Source organism: Salvia hispanica, chromosome 5, assembly GCF_023119035.1.
Source record: "Salvia hispanica cultivar TCC Black 2014 chromosome 5, UniMelb_Shisp_WGS_1.0, whole genome shotgun sequence".
Taxonomy (NCBI): Eukaryota; Viridiplantae; Streptophyta; class Magnoliopsida; order Lamiales; family Lamiaceae; genus Salvia; species Salvia hispanica.
Window position 1 is genome coordinate 40,776,143 of NC_062969.1, and position 21,839 is coordinate 40,797,981.

Genomic DNA, 21,839 nt, shown 5'->3' on the forward strand with positions numbered 1-21,839 from the left:
GCGGGGTGGTCGAGAGCAGAGGCGGGATGCCTCAATCCAAGAAAGAGGCGCGCGGGTTGGTCGAGAGCAGAGGCGGGATGCCTCAATTCAAGAAAGAGGCGCGCGGGGTGGTCGAGAGCAGAGGCGGGATGCCTCAATCCAAGAAAGAGGCGCGCGGGGTGGTCGAGAGCAGAGGCAGGATGCCTCAATCCAAGAAAGAGGCGCGCGGGGTGGTCGAGAGCAGAGGCGGGGTCGAGAGCAGAGGCGGGATGCCTCAATCCAAGAAAGAGGCGCGGCGCTCGGGTTGGTCGAGAGGAGAGGCGGGGTCGAGAGCAGAGGCGGGATGCCTCAATCCAAGAAAGAGGCGCGCGGGCCGGTCGAGAGCAGAGGCGGGATGCCTCAATCCAAGAAAGAGGCGCGCGGGGTGGTCGAGAGCAGAAGAGGTTAGGTGAGCCAAGTTCTTCGGCTCTTACTGGTAAGAGGATTAGGACCAGCAGAGATGAGTCACTCACCTCTTCAGCAACTGAAGAGGTAAAAAGAAAGAATGCGCTTCATGCCTATTGGGGGACTGCCCGGGGCTATACATTCGTTTACAACGGGCGGGCAAGTGCGAACAAAATACACAAGTTGGATTTGCGTGTTAAAAACCGGGTATTCGATTTCCTCCTGCCGGAAGAAAAGGATAAAGCTTCCGGAAGAGGCTTGAACGTCACTGCTCACGATGACAGCGGGAGAGAGTACGTCTTCAAAGTCATGGTGAAAGGCCGTGACAGAGTTTATATTACCGGTGACTGGCAAGTTTTTTACAACAACAACTTCTTACACGGCCGAGACTGTATCGAAATATTTGCCAACAGGAACTATTCCCAGCTTGAATGGGGAATATTTCTGTATAGGGGCTAGGATATATGCAATGAAACAAAAGAATTTCTTGTGTCATTTTCATATGTTTCTCGAGTGATTACCAACAAAAAAAACCGACTTCTATAAACTCATTCCATATTCTGCAAGTTCTTATTGTATTAGCTTTTTTATCTTAAAAAATGTTTTGTTACGACTATTAGAGGGGTGTTTACTTTAAAAAGATTGGTTTTTGGGACCCTTTTTCCATCTTCTCTACTCGAACTCCTTCACGGATTTCCACGATTTTCATACCAAAAGTCGCATCTACACATGCAAATTAATTCAATATAGAACAAATAATGATCGGAAACAAGTGACACAAACCAACCTATTAGAGCATCTCCAATGGTCGGCTAGCGACCGGCTAGCCGATTCGCGTCGCTGGCCGATCGGCTAGCCGATCCATTGGAGCCGGCGAGCGGGAAACCGGCAAGCCGATCGGCATGGGCTGGCCGATGCGGCTGGCCGCCATTGTGGCGGCCCGATCGGCCAGCGCCGTATATTGTTTTTTTTAAAAAAAAAAAAAAAAAAAAGCCTATATAAACGCGATTTTAGTTTCATTTTCATTTGCACCATTTGTTTTAACGAGTTTTTTCTCTCTCTAACTTTCCGTACAAGAGCATCATCGAGCGATGGATCACAACAACGAGTCCAGTCCAGCGACGAGTGGATCTCGACTCCCACGGTACCTGTGGGATCTGGATGGGGCCGATGGGCGGGTAGATGGGCCCAGGGTTTAACGTCCCTTGGGGGCGGTTGATGGGGATGATGGCCGGTGCGTCCGGGGATGCCGGGGGCTATGCCGGGGGGGATGCCGGGCGGCGGGCGGGGAGCTAGGGGAGCGGCGGGCAACCAGCGCCGGGGTGGGGAGGTATGCACCCCCAGATGCAGCAGCAGATGATGGGGATGATATGGCGGGGAGGGATGCAGGGGGGAATGCAGCACGGTATGCATCCCGGGATGCCGTGGGGATGCAGGGGTCACCGGGAGGGGACACGGTATATCGTCCCTCGCTTGATTTTTTGACGGCTTCGTCTCACATGTCGACCCCAGTGGAGACGCGGTTCACTGGCGATGACCTTCTGTCATTGCATGATATGAGGATCGATCTCGGAGATCCGGATACTCCCGTTCCAGCGAGGCGGGCCGCGCCGAAGAAGAAGACGAAGGGGAAGGCCAAGGCGGTCGGCGAGTCGTCGCAGCCCGTTGGAGACGACACCCCCGGCCGGAGGAAGTGGACGGAGGATGAGTACGCCGGGGTGGCCAGGGGGTGGTTGGAGGTGTGCGACGATCCGCCGGTTGCGAACAACCAACGGGTCGTCAACATGTGGGCGAAGATCAGAGCTGCCTATAGGAGGCACTGCCCGCACGGGAAGGACTTCAGCGGGGAGGAGGTCCGGAAGGGGTGGGAGCGCATCGGGGCCGCGGTCGGCCGATTTTCGGGGTTGTACACCAACGCCCTCCGAGAGCTTACTAGTGGGCGGAATGAGGAGCACGCCCGGAGGATAGCCGAGAGTCGCTTCCCCGAGGCGGAAGGATTTCCTCTTCTCCGGGAATGCTTTTTGTTGCTTGAAGGAGTCCGAGAAGTTCCGGGCGGGGTACGACGCCGGGTGGCCGAAGAAGCAGAGAGGCGAACTATTCCGGCGACTCAGCGGCGGCAGCCAGCGGCGGATCCCACGACCTCCCCCCTCGATGCTGAGGAGTTTCCATCCCCTCCTTCATTTGCTGGTCGCCCTCGCCCGGTTGGACAGATGCACGGGCGCAACAGGCTGCGAGGGGCGGGTCCCCCTATCGCCCCGCGAGGTCCAGTCCTCCGCCCTCCCACCCGCCCCACTCTAGTACACTCTCCATTCGCGTAACCATACGCGGGATCGATGTACAAGGTCTTCCAAGATTGGAGGGCCGCCACTGACCCCACGGAGAAGATGTTTCTTCACTCGATGCTCGAGAGCATGCGGGTTGATTTGGAAATCGCGAGGGCACGGCTAGCGGGTTCCGACGTGGGCTCAGATACCACGGGTGGCGGTAGCGGCAGCGGCGGCGGCGACGGCGAGGAGGAGTAGAGAGTGGCAGGGCTCGTGTGTGGAAGCCCTTTTTTTTAAAAAAAAAATCATGTATTTTTTTAAAAATCTTTGTACTTTTTTTTAATGAAATGAATAAATTTTTCCGTATATGTGTCGTACATTTAATTCCGTAATTAATCGTAATTTTAATTCCGTAAAATGTAGTATTTTTTGAATTATTTTTTTGCGGCTGGCCTATGGCTGGCCTAAATCTGATGTGGCAGGTGTATTTTTAGTGCTGCTGACGTGGCAGGGAGGGAGAATGGCTGGCCTATTGCTGGCCTATTTAGCATTGGAGATGCTCTTAAATTGACACATATTATTGACATTATATACATTGTACTTAGAGCATTAATTATATGCAGTGCATTTAGGCATTAAACCGTGCAATATGGTTCATTATAGCAAAGCTGCTTGCAAATTCGAAAACACAATTAAACATTACGATTTTTACAGCCGACCTTAGAGCATCTCCGATGGCGTCCTTCCCACTAGGACTTTCCACAAAAACCTCCTGCCACGTCACTAGGACTTCCACTAGGACTTCCCATCCCACTGCACAATGTAGGACTTCCTGCAATCAAATATAAATTCATAATTACTCCAATTTATGGAATTAAAATTTACGGAATTAAAATGTCGACACGGAATACGGGAAAATTTGAATAATTCATTAAAAAAAAATTACCTAATACTTAAAAAAGATACATAATTAAAAAAAAATTACATAATACTTAAAAAAACATAATTCGGTAAAATTTACATAATCATAAAAAGTCGAGAAATACAACCCTAGGCTCTCACTCCTCCTCGTCTTCGTCCTCGTCCCCGTCGCCCGTGCCGCTGCCGCCTCCGACGTCCCCGCCCCCAATAGGTGGCATTCCTAAATCGCGCCGACATGCGCCGATCACATCCTTGCACATCATTTTGTACGTATGATCGTGCGTGCTATACCACCTATGCATGTTCTGACTCAGGGTCTTCGTTAGCAGTGCGCGGGCGAGACAGTCGTACTCAGCTGGGGCTTCAGGGGCCTCCGATTCGACCTCAAAGGACCCGCTGCGGCTTCCGCTTCCCCTCGCCATCCGATGCGCAGCCTTTTGCCCCATCGGGCGACGACAACGGCGGGAGTCTGATCGTGGTAGCGGGGACACTTCCTCGGCTTCGGGGAGCTTGTGCGAACCAGCACTGCTGCTGTACTCACCGGAAGAGTTGATCTTCGTCCGCTTCCAGTCCGAGTCGACACCCGCACAAAACTTGGGCGAATCCCTGACCACGAGAAAGGTCTCCCATTGGTCAAACTCTTTGAACTTCAATTCTCGATCGGGGTACTGGGACAAGACCCGGTTCTTCACATCCTCCTCAGACATGCCGCTGGTTGCCCCCCGCATGCTCTTGTTTTGGTAGAGGCCGGCAAAACGACCGAGCTTAGGCCTCAACCGATCCCACTGTTTTCGTCATTGCTCGGGACTGCATTTTTTCGCCCCAGCTGGTTTGTTTCCGAGGTAAGCCTCACTAATGCGATGCCACAATCGGTCAATATACTAGTTCGCCCCGACATATGGATCCTCGCATACACCGACCCAGGACTTCGCAAGCGCGACGTTTTTTCACACGGTCCAGATCGTCCTCTTCCCCCCTCCTCCTCACCCTCCTCCTCCTCCTCTGCCCCCGTTTGCGAGGAAGAGCTCGGGGCTTTCCCCTTGCCCTTGCCCCTACCCCCGCCCCTAGCCTTGCCCTTGCCTTTGCCCCTGCCCCTTGCAGGCTCCGCCTCATCGGGAGTCTCATGGATCGGCGATAGCCCTAGCCCCAACTCCTCAAAAGAGAAAGTCTTGATGTGGGCGTACTGAGTCTCCGGAACAGTACTAGGGGAATCATCGGACAACAACTCTATATATGAGCGAGACAGATTCCCTAAATGTATGAGGGCTCATTTGCTGCATCGTCCTACCCACCCCCGCCATATTTGGCGTCATACCGCCCATCCCCGCTGCACCGGGCATCATCCCACCCATCCCCGCCATATTTGGCGTCATACTCCCCATCCCCGAGGCACCGGGCATCATCCCACCCACCCCCGCCATATTTGGCGTCATACCGCTCATCCCCGCTGCCCCGGGCATCATCCTACTCATCTGACTCATCCAATTATACATATTGTAGAACATTTGGGGAGTAATCCCCGCCATCCCTGCCATTTGGGGATTCATCCCCGCATTAAAGTTTCCCTCCGTTCCGGCGGGAAACGTGGGTGTGTTTGATCCGCTCGTGGTGGGGGAGTTCCTATTGTACTCCATTTATAGTAGAAATGAAACTTGTAGATTAGAGAGAGAAACTTGTCAACACAAGTGGTGTTAATGAAATGAAATTCAACGAGCCGTATTTATAGAGTTTTTTTTTTAAAAAAAATAAAAAATAAATTTTTTTTAAGTCGGAAGTAGCGCGGATGGGCGAGGATATCCGACGGGCGAACGGAACGGGCGTGTCCGACTAAATTGTTCACAGTGGCGGACGTCCGGTCGGACTTCCACGACGTCCGACCGGGACGTCCGATGCTGGAGATGCTCTTAGGACATTATTTACATAGACTTAGGACATAAAAGTAATGCAATGAAGAGTATTATAATATAGGTTGTAATAAAAATATTAAAATTACAGTTTCGTCCTTCTTTTTTTGGCGGAACATATGCAATTGAAATTTCGTTAGAATCCGTGTAAAAGTTAGCTTTTTTTATTACATATAATATGTGAAAGAAATAAATTTAATGGAGAAAGTTATAGTATAAAATTTAAGTTTTTAAGATTTTTGTATTGGTAAGGATTGCCATTAATTGCTAAATTTGTCCTTGTATAAAAAATTATATTTATCCTATTGGCAGTTAATAATCCCAATATAATGACTCTAGTATAATCTTAGTTCTTACATAAAAAATTATAAAATACAAGAATTTTGATATGTTGCCTGTCTATATGGATATATATATTTATTTATGTTTGAGGTTGTAAACGCAAAAGTAGGGATGTCATTTTAATCCAATCCCATAGCCCGCTAAAATTAAAAGGTTATGATTGAAAAACTACAACCCGAGTACAAATCGAGCTAGTCTGTTGTGGCTGACAGATTAAGCGGATCAACCTGTCAAAATTAGAATGTTAGAGCATCCGCAATAAGAATAGGCCAGTCATTCTCTCTCCCTGCCACGTCATCAGCACTACAAATTCACTTGCCACATCATCAAAACAAACAAATAGGCTAGCCACAATAAAAATAATTCAAAAACAACTACATTTACGGAATTAAACACAAAATACGGAATTAAATTTACGACACATATACGGAAAGAATTCGTTAATTTTATTTAAATAAAAAAAGTACGTACATTAACTAAAATTCAAAAAAATTACGTAATAAAAAAAATTTCGGGCTTCCACACACGAGCCTCCGCCCCACTCTACTCCTCACTAATTTAATAAAAGAATACATTAAAAAAATGTTAGTATGTCTTGAATCCGTTATAGTTTGCCGCTAGCCGAACGGGAACCTCGCTGTGACATGTTTCTGTTTTAGGTCTTAATTTTGTATTGGGCCTAGCCCGTCGTCTGTGTACCTATTTAAAAATTACATACTTTAAAAAAAATTCATAAAAATAGTTTTCCAAAAATAAAAAAAAATTAAAAAATAGCGATGGCCGATCGGCGCACGCCACAATGGCGGCGAGCGCTCGCCTATTCTCTCGCCGATTTTGCGCTAGCCGATTCTAATAGTTCGGCTAGCCGACCGGCTAGCGACGCGAATCGACTAGCCGCTATTGGAGATGCTCTTAAAACTGAAAAACTACAAACCGATTAGAAATCGGGCTAGTCCATTGGAGCTGACAGGTTGACCGAGCCAGCTTGACGGGCTGATTCACTGGGCTGCACAAACCAAAAATCTAAATATTTAAGGTAAGGATTATAAGTGTGAAATCCACCATTAGAATAGGATTGGTCCGAACTAGATGGACTTACCCGATTGGCATTCCTCCTCCGACATAAATATAATCATGACTCATGAGTCATGAGAAATAAACATTTACATATATACTTTTCTATTTCGTCCGCCGCTCTCTTCTCTCGTCTCACCCAAATCCAACTTTTCTCTTTTGGTTGAAGGTCATCTCCTCCGTCTACTACCTTGTCTGCGTACATTTATTTTTGTACGTTTGGATCGAGTTCTTACGAGAATGAGTATGTATAATTATACACTTGAATATCTTATTTCTGATTTTGAATTACAGAAAGGCTTGTTATTTGATTTTTATTTTTGTCATATAAGCATTTGGGATCTATGGTTTTTAACTTCTCTGTCAGAATATTAATGCTATAATCCCAATATCTTTAGACGTTGTATTTGGGTCTTAGGGTTTCTAATTTTTTGAGGTTATGGTCTGTGATAACAATTCTATAATAAAATGAATTAATATAATAATTTAATTAAATTGGGTACTCTGTCCTAATCCTGACAGGAATCCCTAGCTTACTTCTTTAATCTCATAAATATGCTATAGTATGCGACATCTGCTCAATAGAAGAGTCGAAATTTGGTGGAGACAGAAATTTGGTGGAAAGAAGGTTTAATTTTTTTTGGTGTGTAAATATCTATGGCATCCTTATCTATCTAGTCGGAGGATTTGGTTGAAGTTAATAGTAATACAACCTTTTAAGATTTTGTTAGTGTTCGTATGTTTATATAGTAGAATGTTTTATTTTTTCATGTGATTCTGCAGGTCAAAAGTTAGAAAGTGATCTCTTAAAAATTAAATCCATCCGAAAATGAGGCAAGGTTTGTTCATATACCTTCCATCAGAAATCTTGACTGATATTCTATTGAGACTCTCTTGAAAACATTGCAACTTGCAAATGCGTTTGCAAACCATGGCTCAATTTGATTGAGAGTGACGCATTTCTCAAGTCACATCTTTCTATATCCACTCCCGCCCTAGTTGTCTCGATGCCGGCTACAGATTCAAATTGGTTCAATGTTTTCGAATTGGAAGACAAGCACAAGCATAGGCACAGGCACAAGCATAAACAGGATCCAATCACCAAGTTTGATTTCCCCCAAGCCTCAAGAATAGAGGGTTCAGCCAACGGATTGCTTCTTCTTAAAAATCCTTTTATTGATCATCTTTATATATGTAATCCGATCACCCGTGAATTTGTTGAGCTCCATGGGCGTCTTACTCACCCACTTCGGTTGGGAGATTGTTATGGATTTGGAGTGAGCAAACTAAGTGGACAACATAAGATTGTCTATATTAATCCTAGGTACAGCGGATGTCATATATACACTCTTGGAACTGGATCTTTGTGGAGGCGTGTTAAAGCCGCTGCCCCCTTGTTTCGTCGCAGCTTCAATTCAGCTGGTGTATTAGTTAACGGCAATCTACATTGGCCAGTTACAAACGATAATTGGTTTCCTTACATTTGTTGTTTTGATCTTGAGACAGAAAGTTTTAGCACATTCTCTGCACCTGTTAAAAGTTTATGCGGAATGTTGTTTACTTTGGGGGGTTGTTTGTGTTTCAGTGATGATGTCCCATGTTCCGATGATAATAAACTCTGGTTGTTGAAGGAATACGAACAAGTTGAGAAAGTATGGTGCAAGGTACATTGCATCGTCAGGCGAGGAGAATACATAAGGGTCTTCGTGGATGATATGATCTTTGGTCAAGATGTACTCAGACGTCTTCAGCCTATCAATATTTACAGAAATGGTGACATGTTGCTGTTGTTTGATGAGAAGCTCTTTCTATACTATTCTCAAAAGAGGAGATCTATTAGAGAAATTGGTGTATTTGGTAAAATGGGTACTGATTGTTACTATATCAATTCCATTCTTCTCTATCCAAGTTTTCTTTCCCTTAAAAGAAATTTTGGTATGAAGAATGTAATATCATTTTAGTTAACATTTTTATTCTTATCACATGACCTGTAAATTTACTCATGTGGATATTATTAATTGGTTGTTCAGCTATGATGATTGTTACTACTATATCTCAAGTTTTCTTTCAGATATTTAGGTATGAAGGATGAAGTCTCAATCTCATTTTAGTTTATAAATTAATTTTCCTTTTTATTATAGGGCTTGTAATTTACTTATATATTACTTTTATACATTTAGTTATTAGTAACTCTGCTAGTCTACATAAATTAATTACCAAAAATGACAATAAATTAGTGCAATTTGTATTTATAAAACTCGTTGAGTTATTGGTGGAGGAACTACTTAAAATTTTTGATATTTTTCGATTAATTGCATACAAATTTACTACTGGCTGCCCCGGCACAAGTAATGCTCATCGTGGATTTGAAACGAGCATTTCATGAACATCCTCGCTTTTTACATTCCTTCCGAAAATCCAATTGCAGTGTTTACTACTTGAGGAGCTTAGACAGCACCCTTTCGTTGTATTTCATTCAGGAATGACGAATTCCTGAACAACTTAGGAGATTGAAATGAAATCGAATTGAAGTAAATCTAATTTCTGGAAATAATGTAGCAGGAAATTGAAAGGAAAAAAAACATGAATTCATCTCAATACCAAATCTTTCTTTACCATGTTTAACAATTTATTATCAGGAAAAACGAAAAAAAAATTAAAGAAAAATGAAATAACAAGAATAGACAGGGAACTAAACTCTTCGTCATCATCTTCATGTTGGAGGGGGGAATTTTTTTTATGAATGCCCACTTCAAATACACGAGCCGCCATTAAAAGATGTTAATGCTCAATTTCCATCAACAAAAATGGTGCATACCAGAAAGCTCGAGGAGAAGCTGTATAAAGGACGGAAGAAATCAGCCGCCTTGACCTTCTTCCTTGAAAGAGAGCCTAGATTTCAACCATCGCTTCCAAGGGGCATCTTGTTGTTGCTCAATCCACGAAAGGAAGCAGCTATCCAGCAAACAGAACAGGTTGACGTAAAGAAGTTGGTTGCGAACAGGGACAAATCGGAAGTTGACAACCTGTACAGCTGGCCATATGGCTCCCTCCAAAACCAAGGCTGGGAGAAAGTCTCTCTTGACATCTTCTTTAACCTGAGCAGCATTTTTACCGGAGGAAAAGCCCATGTAAGTGAAGAACACAAGCAGATCCACGGGCCCAAAGATTATACCATCAGCTGCTACTTTTGAAGCTACAAAGCGGAAGGAATTCGGCTGTAGCTTTAGTCGCACCCTAATGATGCGGTCCAGACCTTCATACCTGCACCGCAGATAAATGAAGAATGTTTCAGCACGTGCGTTAATGATATTATCCCATAGGTGGTTTCTTGTTTTATGGTCATAAGTTGATACTAGTTCAGTAGCCAATAAAAATCAGTGTTCACTGCCTGTCCGTTTCATTGGACATATGGAAAATAGTTTGCATCTCTCTAGTTGGAACTTGAATGAAATAGAAACAAATATGCCAATAGTTGTAAAATATAGTACGCCACCATTTTCCTAGAACAGAAATAGGTAAGGTAAGATACTGACCAATAGTGGCCAACGGGACCAACAAATCCAAGACCAAACACAGTCGTGGTTGCTACTCGTCTCCAATTGATCTTTAACTCTTTAAGTTCTTCCTGGAGAAGTGAGCATGGATTATCAAACATAAAACAAAAACCCGAATTCGCAAGGCTGCTCCACCTATTGTATTTTAGAAGCAATAGGAAGAAAGAGCCCATTTATGAAGAGGCACTAACACGTAACATGCTTGCCCACATCGTTAAGAGATAGAGGGGTGTTCCATCACAACACATATATTCTTGCAAGCATCATAAATACTGAATCATCAGTTGTCATGAGATACACAAGAAGATGAATTCATATCCAATTTCTTCATGCATTACACAAATTACTAGCAAAGGCATTTCACAATGTACGAGCATCCCCACTATCTGTTAGATTACGCGTTGACAATAACATAAAGAGCATGATTGACAAATACCAGGTGATGAGGGAAAAAACCTCCAAACAGAGATACCCCATTGCTTCATTACCACAAATATGCTGCCAAACAATAGCATTCGTGTGCAAAATCGGTACCAAGTAGCCGAACAACCTACATCAACAGACACTATCGAACTTCTCTTCACCAGAATTGAACCAATCCATCACACAAATCCACATGCACATAAAAATTGAAAATACTACTAACAATTCATAATCAAAACAATCCGATTTCAAACCAAAAACGATTAGCATGTTACTCTCACTGTAAGCAATACCTACACGCATTAAATGCCCAAATTAAAAATCACAATACACCTATTACCATCGTATTCAATAAAATCCTCAAAATGCAGGCGAAATTCAAACGAAAACGCGCAATTAAAATCATCAAAACAAAACAAAACGTATAAACCACGAAATAACAATAAGAATGACGACGCACATGCTTTTGCTGTATGGCGTTCGAGTGAGTAACTGCTTGAGCTGCAATATCGCCCAACCCCCAAATGAAGCCGGAGCTGATCACCTGGGTTGTAACTGGATGAATCGCTAAACAATTCTGGTACCATTTCCACAATCTAAGCATGCTTTTCCCGTTTATTCAATCAGCTGTTTTATTCACCAAACGATTGTGTTGAAAGATGGTAATATTTCAGTAGGGAAAAAAGCTCTGTTCCCCAATTCTTAGGTCAATTAATTTTGTATGCTCGTAAATAAATATATGGCCAAAAGTTTAATGTATAAAAAAAAATACTATTCCCCTTTTAATAAATGCAATAAATATAGTATTATGTACACAATTAATTAAACTTTACTCATTTTATCGAAGAAAATGAAAATGTTGTAATTATATTATTTTAGCTAAGATGATAGAATGATTAGACGACATTGTACATTCAGCCAAAGTATATTGACAAATCTATTACTAACAGTATAACTTATTGAACCGATTATATAAAAAATTTAAAATATAAAAAATTTAAAATATAAAATTAGTAAAATATAATTATAAAATAATAAATGATAATGAAATTAAATACTATAATATGCATAAAATATTACTACATTATGATTTTATGGAGTATATAATAGTACTATATACTAGTACTAAAAATACATGTAATATAAAATTTCAAATTTTAGTAAGTTGTACGTGACGTGAATCAAATGATACTAATTATACTCTAAGTTTTCTCCTATTTTGTATATTTAAATCATCTATCAATTGATTATTAGGGTTTAATTATTATATATTAGTTGATAGACGTACATGTGGAATAGGGTCTGATTGAAACTATTCGTTGTCTATCAAGATGGTGTCCAAATTCTTTTATCTTACCACCATTATCTTCGTCTTTGAAATATCTTCGCGTGAGTATATTGCACGCCTCAATCAGAGCTCGGATGAAGAAGTTATGGCCATTTGATGAAGGTTGCGCGAAGCAGTCAAAACCGGCAAAAACGCCCGGATCGGGCGTTTTCAGCATTAAAAACGCCCGGGGACAGTGGAAACGCCCGGGTTGGCACCATTTTGCCCGGTCGGGCGTTTTTCTCGAAAACTGCCGAATTTTAGGTTTCAAATTAGTTTCCGGGGCGGTTTTGGAAGGTATTGAGGCATATTCAGACACGAGAAAAGGAAGAGGAAAAGAGAGAAAGAGAGGAGGAAGAAGAGAAGGAAGAAATTCCGGCTAACATTCCGACGATCAGTCTCCAAATCCCAATTCCACTCAACGAGAGCATGTTTCCTATGGTTTTTGTTGCAAATTCCACCATGTGTTTCGGCTAAACTCTCTATGTTGTTCCAAATTGTAATCTGGGCTTTGTATGGATGTTTCTACACTATTGAACTCATGTATTTGTTACCAACAATGTGCTCAATGTTTATACACTATGTTTTTGGCTAATAATGTAGTGTTGTTCTTTCCTTTGCTATTGTCTATTTAACGTAGTTTAGGAGTGATTGATTGTTGGTATGCTATCGAATTAGAATTGTTCAGAGGATAATTTGATAGTGGATTAACTAGGTGATCATAGTAGATGTTTATTTCTCCAGCGCTTCCGCAGGAGTTTATAAACATTGAAAATTGGTTCATAGGTTATGTGTTCAGCTAATTGTGAACTACTCATCGTGTACATGTTCAGTGTATGTGATTAGGTTGACGTTTTAATCCCTTCATATGTTTCGTTGTATAGATGTAGAACAATACAAGCCTAGTGAGCAACTTGGAGTGACATATTTTCTCATTTGAATAGTTTTTCTTTAGTTAACTTGTAATTTTATTTTATCAACATCTTTTAAAACCAAAAATCAAATCTCTATGTTACATCATTTTAAGTTTTTAAGTTTTAAACAATCTTTACCTCCCTGTGGATCGACACTTGAAAATACTACTACAACACTGTAATCTTGCAGTATTGTAGTATTATTAGAGTTAATTAATTAAACTTGATATCTTGTGTGAACTAAATTGGATACTCTAAAATACGCATCAGTACATTATAATTAAATTTAGTGAATTATAAATGTAATAAATATTTATTAGCTACTAGTAATAAATACAATTAAGTACTATTATAATGTAAAATATAAAAAATAATTAAAATTTCCCGTCGGTTGATACCTTTTACTTGAATGCTATTTGTGCATTGAAATACTAATATCTAATTATCATGAAATGTTGTTTTCGATAATAAATTAACTAGTCCATAATAATACACCGACATTTCAACAATCCAACTAGCCAATTGGCAATGTTATTAATTAATAATTATTGCAGAAAATAATAAAAGCACTGCGAAAACAATAAAAGCTCCACTTTTATATATACAATATATAAAATAAAATTCTACTTATTTTCCTCCCGACAAAAGAAATAATTTAGCTAATCTCGCCGGAATTTCCTGACTGGTTCCGCCGGAGGCGTTGCGGCGGCTCTGGTTGCGATCACTGGTTTTTATCCGGCGAGAGAGCGAAAATGGTGAATGCAATGGTGCAAAGAGCTACAAGCGACATGCTGATCGGTCCAGATTGGGCGAGGAATATCGAGATCTGCGATATATGCAACTCGGATCCCGCGTAATTAATTATCTCTCAAGCTGCAAGTTTATTTTTAATCTTTCTTTGTTTGATGATTGCTTGCATTTCCTCTTTTTTTACACTATGCTTTTTAGTTTGCATTTGATTTGATTTTTTTTATTTATGTAATTAACTGGTTAATGATAATTGTGATTGGAAATTGGAATGATCAATGATAGTTTGGAATGTCGGTGAGCTGAAGAAGTGCTTTGATGTTGTGATCATGACGATCTAGTTGATAATTTTAGGATGTCACTGACTTGAGCTGCAGTTTGAACATATTGTTAACTGTTTATTAGCATTGTAACATGTAGCCGTTGGCATGTGTTTGAATTGATTTCCACAATATCATGTTATCTAGCAGTTTATTTTGTATTAGATTGATGAGGATATATGATTAAGTGACAATATTTCCTTTTAATGATAAGTTTATACTCAATTCGTTCGTGAAAAATAGTCTTATTTTCGTGGGAGGAGTAAAATTTACGATGCCTTTAGTGGTTGGTGTATCACAAAGTGTGCGAGGAAAACTGAGGTATGAGGTAATTTGTTGGAAGGAGGAACCTATGGGATCATTTATATCTCCATGTTAATCGAAGTAATTAGCTTCTTTCATTCATACTGAATGTTGGAAATTCGTATCTGCATTATGGTTGTTTATCTCGAGAAAGCATAGGACATACCTCCTGTGAACTAATGGTCTCTCTTGTTTGTATCAGACAAGCAAAAGATGTTGTGAAAGGTATAAAGAATCGCATACGTAGCAGACGGCCCAAAGTCCAGCTCCTTGCCCTGACTGTAAGTGTGATATTTCGTGCATAAACATTTTGCTGGTCCTGTAGTAACAATAAACTTGATTCGAACAACTCACATTTCTCGATTTCTATTCAGTGTTCCTTTAATGAAATTTAGCAGTTCCCACTCTATAACGTGAAGCGTTGGAAGAATGTCCACAACTAAAGACCTTCATAGGAAATGTAACCGATTTTCTGCACCTTATGACATGTTAAATCAGGGTTTTGTTTTGTGTTCTAGCTATTGGAGACCATTGTGAAGAACTGTGGTGATATTGTCCACGTGCTTGTTGCTGAGAGGGAGTTGCCGCGTGAGATGGTGAAAATTGCAAAGAAGAAGGTAGTCTAATTGCAATTGTGGCACCAATTAGATCTTGTTTCCAAATATTTGCCTGAATTTCTAACAACGAAGTTTATCGCTGCAGCCGGATATTCGTGTGAAAGAGAAGATATTAATATTGATAAATACTTGGCAAGATGCCTTTGGAGGACCAAGGGCAAGATATACCCAATACTTTGCAGCTTATCAGGAGTTGTTGGTTAGCATATACATTATTTGCTAGTTTGCATTTTTTCATGTTCAACATATCTATGTCGCTTATTTATGCTTCCTGTGGCATTTTTGTCAGCGCGCTGGAGCAGCTTTCCCCAGAATTTCCGAGGCTTCAAAACCTTTTTCAGCACCAACATTTTACCCACAAAATCTCAGTAATTCTGAGTCTAGACCGCCTCCAGCTGATTCATCCGTTGAATCTGATTTTCCAACATTGAGGTGCATTTCTCTTAAGTTCTCACTATGTTATGAATTCTACATATTAACTACGGAGATGGGTCATTTCAATACTTTTCTTAAAGTCGGAACATGAAACTATATCAGTCCGCAAATACACGAATATCAGTTGACATCGCAATACGCACCAGTTTTTTGACTCAATATCAGTTCGTTGATTTTCCTGACTCAATATCAGGACCTGATATGTTTTGTGACACATCAGAGAACTCGTATGATTTTCAGTTCTCAAAGTTATCATTTTTAAAAGTTCTCACCGGAACCAACCCCTTTTAACTAATCATTAAATACCCAGTAGCTTTATTTGATTTCTTTAGAATTGAAACCGGATACATTCAAAGGTGATAAATTTTGATTAACAATGCTTTACTAAGAATGAAATGATCCTTGTATAAATAGAGTTGATGATAGATCTTTCTGTGTTAGCCCGACAGTAATGGAAAATGCACGTGGTGTTATGGATGTCCTTGCCGAGATGCTGAATGCTATAGGTCCTGATAACAAAGAGGTATTACGATGACAGAATGTTGAAGTTTCTATCCATTAAAGGCATAGCCTAAGTTAAAATTGGCTGTATATACTTTTCGGGATTAGCCGCTACCCAGACTATTTTATAACTGTGTTTTCTTGGTGGCAGGAAGTAAAGCAAGATATCATTATTGATCTGGTGAAAAAGTGCAGTGCGTATAAGATTAGAGTGGTACATCTTGTTAATTCAACGACGTAAAAGCTCGCCACCATCCTGCATTTCTTGTCTATTTCTCTACTCTTCATTTTATCTGTTAAGTGGCCCTTTCCATTTTTATGTGATGTAGGGATGAATCACTGTTATGTCAAGGACTGGCTCTGAATGATGAGTTGCAACGTATTTTGGCTAGACACGAATCAATTTCTTCCGGCTCTATCCCTGTTCTTCAACCCGAGAGCAAAAAATCCGAACCTGCTCGAGCCTTGGTCAACATTGATGCTCCCCTCATTGACACTGGCGATACACAATCAGAAAATGGGTAATTCCTGTTCATGAAATATACTGATATCAATATTTCTCAACTTGTTTGTGTTTGAATTGGTTGTATAATATCACTCTCAGATCGGCCTATGAAACTAGTTTAGAGGGACAGTTGCTGCTCACGGCCGCTGCTCCTCCGTCAGCTAATGGACAACTGACAACCACAGCAAAAGTTGATCTTTTGAGCGGAGATGATTTCAACTCGCCGGCAGCATACTCTCTGGCACTTGTTCCTTTGTCGGATCCTCAGCCGACGAGCCCAGCTGCGTCCCAGCAGAATATTCTCGCTCTGGTTGATATGTATCCACCGAGTAACCTTCAATCCTCAAATTCCAATGGGCAAGCCTATTCTTCATTACCTCATATTCAGCAACAAAGTAATGGTCAATCTCCACTGACGTCTCTACTCCCTAACGGAATTGCTTCGAGCCTGATAGCACCGCAACATGACCAGTCGACTTACTCGCAAGAACCTGCCTTCCTGTGGAATGTTCAGACGAACCAGCAACAACTGCCAGACTCACCAACTTATGGTACATCTATTTTTTTTTTAACTTCCGTCTTTTGGAAGATCCCATCGTGTGAATCTAACGGGCCATGATCTAAACTTATTGATCGATGCAATCTTGTTTATCGGTAGGTTCTGAAAGTAGCAGTGCTTTTCCTCCTCCCCCATGGGAAGCCCAGCTGGACAACAGCATGTCAGCCATTAGCCAACCTCAAGAATCGCAAGTAGCAGCCAACGGCTTCCAGCCATCGCCAAGTGGGGCCTACATTCCACAACCCGAAACAAAGTCAAACATCCCAGAGGTGGTAGGACCCTATATGTATCCAAGCCACTTGAGCAACCAGATGATGGGGGCTATGCAACAACCCATGGGCGCGTATCATCAACCAATGCAAGCCGACCAGATGGGGTATGCGTATCCCCAGCATATGCACGACAACCAAATGGCCGGCTATGGCTATGCCTACTGTCTTGAGCAGAATATGTCCGGCTTATCAATGAGGGACGGCGTTGCATCTTCTTCTTCTTACTCTGCATCGGCACTATCCCACGTGCCATCTGGAAAGCTGAAGAAACCGGAGGACAAGCTCTTCGGTGACCTGGTTGACATCACCAAATTCAAACCAGCCAAAGCAAGAGCAGGTTGAATTGGGAGTTGCTTCTTGTGCATTGGCACCTCCTAATTCCATATGCATTTTTTGTAATTTGTTTGTTTGGACTGTATCATTGCATTCACACCTTCTCTCTCATACACACAAAATAACCCTTCTCTCACACATAAAATAAAGGGGAAGGGGCCATTCTTTTTGGGCAAGGCTATATATTTTTAAGTGTCCACTACTTTTATTACATCCCAAATTCTTAGATCAATTGATTTTTTTTATCAAAAGTATAATTTATAATAATGTAACCGTTCTATAAAATAATAAAATAAATACTATTGTTTAAGATAGTACTCCCTCCGTCCGGCATTAGGAGTTTTGGTCATTTTTGCGCACTCGTTTCGTAAAAATAATAATAAATAGTTACAGTGAAGAATTTGTAAAGTAAGAGAGAATAATGTTGATAAGAGTCTTCTTTACATTATTGTCTCTCTTATTTTACAATTTCTCAACATTAACTATTTACTATCATTTTCACAAAATGAGTGCGCAAAATTGACCGGGACTCCTAATGGCGGACGGAGGGAGTATTTATCAGTATACTGAAACATGCTTTTTATCAAAAAAAACTACTAAGTACTACATAATTTACTACAACAGTTTCGGCAACATATACCTAATAGGGAAATGTTTGGGATTATCTGCAATTCATCTCAATAACTATTTTTATTGAGTTTAAAGTGAAAAGAACTCAGTAAAAAAAATACTATTGTGTAATAGTATTTCATAGTTTATCTTCTTTTTTTGTCTTGAGTTTAATGCCATTTTTTTGCCTTTTAGTTGCAAATCTTTGGTCGACAATTTTAATATTTTACGTGCTAGGTTTGCATATTTGTGTAAAATAAATACTAAGAGCATCCACTAAAGCCGCGGCGGGCTACTGTGGCGGACGATTTTTGGGGGCGGAAGGGCTTTCGCCCCGAAAGCGCCGAGGACGAGCCGGAGGAGAGAGAAATACGGCGGCGGCGGCGGCTATCTATTGCACGGCGAAACCGCCGCGGCGGTCGTCGGTTTCCTTTTTTTTTTTTCAATTTCGAATTTATAATTGTTTTTTTTGCCTATTTTTATAAATATCCCACCGATTTTCACTCCACACCCATTTTCACTCCGCATCCAATTTCACTCTACAGAATTACAAAATGCACGGGAGAGACGAAGATTCACCCGGCACTGAAGAATCGGGATTCGGATCCTATCCTTCTTCCCAGCCATCTCAGCTGTGGGTATCGAGTCCCACTCCTCGGGGATCGAGTCCCAGTCCCCCTCCATTCCAATCGTGGTCACCGACATCCCCGCCGTGGCAACAAACCCAATATTGGGGTCAGTCCTCGCATCAGAGGAATTTGGGTCGATCGGCATTCGGGGATTATCGACCCACTATGGACTCGACCAACCATCCGCGTCCGAATACCCCTTCTCACTCTTTCCAGCGCACCCAGTCTCCTTTGTCTGATTTCAATAGATTCACATTGGAGCAGATGATGAGGCTGATGAGTCCGGGCCTACCGGACACCCCGCCGACGAGACATTCCGGCGACGGCGGTGGGGGGAGAGGCGGCGGCGACCCGGGCGGCGACGAGGATGGCAACGGCAGCTGCGGTAGCGAGTCGGCAGTAGTGAGTCGGTCCGTGCACTACACCAAAGAGGAGTCGATTGCTGTGGCGAGGGCATGGGATTCCGTCACATCAGACACCGTAGTTGGCACCGATCAGACCGAGATGGGCTTTTGGAAGCGCGTTTTGTTGACCTACAATGACTTCAAGCCGCCAGGCGCCAAACCGCGTGACGTGGAACAGATCCAAAAAAAGTTTGGGAGGATTCTGACACCCACCAAGAAGTTCGCGGGCATCTACGGCAACAACCTTATCAACGCTGAGAGTGGCCGCAACTTGGCCGACGTGAAGGTTCTGTCTGTGTCCCAATACAACGTGCAATGGAAGCCTAAGTTCACCCAGTGGGAGGAGTTTCTCGTTCTCGAGAACTGCCGAAATTCAAGGCCATCTCGTGCGGAGGAGACTGAAGCTCAAGGGGCGAAGCGCACTAGACGCAACAGAGCCGGGAACTACAGCAGCAGCAGCGGCTCACAATCAATCGACCTCAACGACGTCCAAACGGAGGATCCCTCTGATACACACACTATGCGCTCACGCCCTCTGGGGCAAAAGGCCAGTATCCGCAGCGCCAGAATGCCTGCAAGTTCCTCCCGCTACTCGGCGTCCGCGTCTGGATCGCGTAGCGCGCAGCCGCCTTCTGGAGCTCAGTCCGTGGGCCCTGGTCCCCGTGTGGTCTTGAACAGGAACCTGAATGTGCAGTTGATGAAACAACTGCAAGAGAACTGCCGTTTCTACGAGTCCGCCACCGACCCGGTCACCAAGGCGATATACTATGAGCTCATGTGTAGGATCGAGAGGACCTGGGGTGGTCTGGTTCAGCGGCGCCGGTGCGCTGGGGGCAGGGGCGACGCCGGGGCGGCGGGAACAAGGGCGGCGCGGGAGTGGGCGACGAAGAAGAGGCAGAGGATTCCGACTCCGCCACCGAGTAGATGGTGGCGGTGTTTTTATTTGTTTTTATATGTTTTTTTTTTAAAATGTTCGTTGTATAATTTTCCGATATCCATTAATACAACGAATATTTGGTCTCATCGCTTTTTTTAATTTTATTATTATCTCGTTTTCTAATTATTTTTAGTCCGATAATTTTAGTTCTAATTGAATTAAAATATACAAAGAATAAAAATAAAGTGAAATGTGGCTAACAAAAGTGTCCACTATTGCTGCGGAAACTTTTTTTTGTGGCCGTGGACAAATAAAAAGTGGCTATGGACAAAAAACGTAAAAGTGTCCCCTATTGTGGATGCTCTAATTAATGATAACACATTACACGAGTAAATTTTTGTTTATAAGTGAGAGGGAAAATGGGGAGGCGTGGGAAGAGAGCTATGATGCACTCTAGAGGTGAGGATCCATCCTCGAAGAAGCCCAAGATCACTTCTGACGCTGAAGAGGAATCAAGAATAAAACGGCTTGAAACTTATTGGAAGGATGAGAGGGGTTTTCGCTTATTTACAACGGACTGGCCAGTGCAAACATTCCCCAGTTCTAGGTTTATAAGATCATCTTATAAGATTGGACAATCTTCTTTAGTTTTATGGTACGCAGAATTCATGCAAGCTCGAGGGACTTGGCTGTCGAAGGAGACTAATCTTGTCAACAAATGTATACTACTACTATTAGTACTTACGAACGTATGCAGTCGAAATTTCGTTAGAATTCTTGTAGAATTATCTTAATTCGATGTGTGATATCAAGAGAGTTATATATAAAATTAAAATTCTAAGATTTTTTTTTAGATTTTTAATGATTGCCGTTGATTACCAAATTTACACTTCCTACATAATATAAATCATACTATCTATTTATGGTTATCTAGGAAGTTAATCATCCTAATATAATGATTCTAGAAAAACCTCACGTAAAAATGAGTTTTGATATATACTATTATTTATTTAGTAAACATAGAAAAGGAAAGAAAATTGAAAAATATGGAGTATGTTTAAAGTTAGCATTTCTTCAACAGCTCTCTCTCTTGGTTGAAGGTAATCTCCTCCGTCTATTAACCGTGCCTAAGTACATTTATATTTATTTCCATACGGTTGAATATCTGATTTGAGAAAGGCTTGTTATTTAAATTAGATTTTTATTTTTTTGATATAAGTATTTGGGATCTATGTTTTTTTAACTTTAAATGTTGTATACTTGGGGGGATTGTTTGTGTTTCTGTGATGAAGAACCAATTTTCTATGATAATCAACTTTGGTTGTTGAAAGAATACGAACAAGCTGAGAAATGTTGGTGCAAGGTACATTGCACCGTCAAGCGAGGAGAATATTTAAGGGTCCAGATTTACTCAAACGTCTCCGGCCTATCAATGTTTACCGAAATGGTGACATGTTGCTGTTGTTGGACGAGAAGCTCTTTCAATATTATTCTAAAAAGAGGAGAACTTTTAGAGAAACTGGTTTGTTTGGTAAAATGGATAGTGATTGTTACGACATCAACTCTATTCTTCTCACTC

The 21,839-nt window shown here is 41.8% G+C and overlaps 3 protein-coding genes across 5 annotated transcripts; 2 read left to right on the forward strand and 1 right to left on the reverse strand.

Moving 5' to 3' along the window:
- Positions 1 to 7,000: 7,000 nt before the first annotated feature.
- On the forward strand, positions 7,001 to 8,979 carry LOC125186146. Of its 3 annotated transcripts, XR_007170365.1 has the most exons (3): positions 7,001 to 7,172; positions 7,712 to 8,382; positions 8,514 to 8,979. XR_007170365.1 is itself a non-coding variant. In XM_048082480.1 (2 exons), exon 2 carries the CDS (start codon positions 7,936 to 7,938, stop codon positions 8,887 to 8,889), a length of 954 nt encoding a protein of 317 aa, XP_047938437.1. In that variant the 5' UTR covers positions 7,005 to 7,172; positions 7,712 to 7,935; the 3' UTR covers positions 8,890 to 8,979. The 3 variants fall into 3 exon arrangements, 2 of the variants coding, with proteins under 2 accessions (XP_047938437.1, XP_047938438.1); XM_048082480.1 differs by having other exon boundaries at positions 7,005 to 7,172; positions 7,712 to 8,979; XM_048082481.1 differs by having other exon boundaries at positions 7,015 to 7,097; positions 7,712 to 8,979.
- Positions 8,980 to 9,494: 515 nt separating this feature from the next.
- On the reverse strand, positions 9,495 to 11,595 carry LOC125190462 (PXMP2/4 family protein 2-like). The gene is made up of 3 exons (XM_048087781.1): positions 11,369 to 11,595; positions 10,465 to 10,556; positions 9,495 to 10,192 (listed from the first exon to the last, which is right to left on the reverse strand). The coding sequence occupies exons 1-3, from the start codon at positions 11,510 to 11,512 to the stop codon at positions 9,787 to 9,789; spliced, it is 642 nt and encodes a 213-aa protein (XP_047943738.1). The 5' UTR covers positions 11,513 to 11,595; the 3' UTR covers positions 9,495 to 9,786.
- A 2,177-nt stretch (positions 11,596 to 13,772) lies between these two features.
- LOC125186685 (TOM1-like protein 9) lies at positions 13,773 to 17,954 on the forward strand. Its single transcript, XM_048083099.1, has 10 exons — positions 13,773 to 14,002; positions 14,722 to 14,800; positions 15,038 to 15,136; positions 15,222 to 15,335; positions 15,426 to 15,568; positions 16,013 to 16,094; positions 16,224 to 16,309; positions 16,402 to 16,593; positions 16,677 to 17,128; positions 17,236 to 17,954. The coding sequence occupies exons 1-10, from the start codon at positions 13,902 to 13,904 to the stop codon at positions 17,748 to 17,750; spliced, it is 1,863 nt and encodes a 620-aa protein (XP_047939056.1). The 5' UTR covers positions 13,773 to 13,901; the 3' UTR covers positions 17,751 to 17,954.
- Positions 17,955 to 21,839: the final 3,885 nt, after the last annotated feature.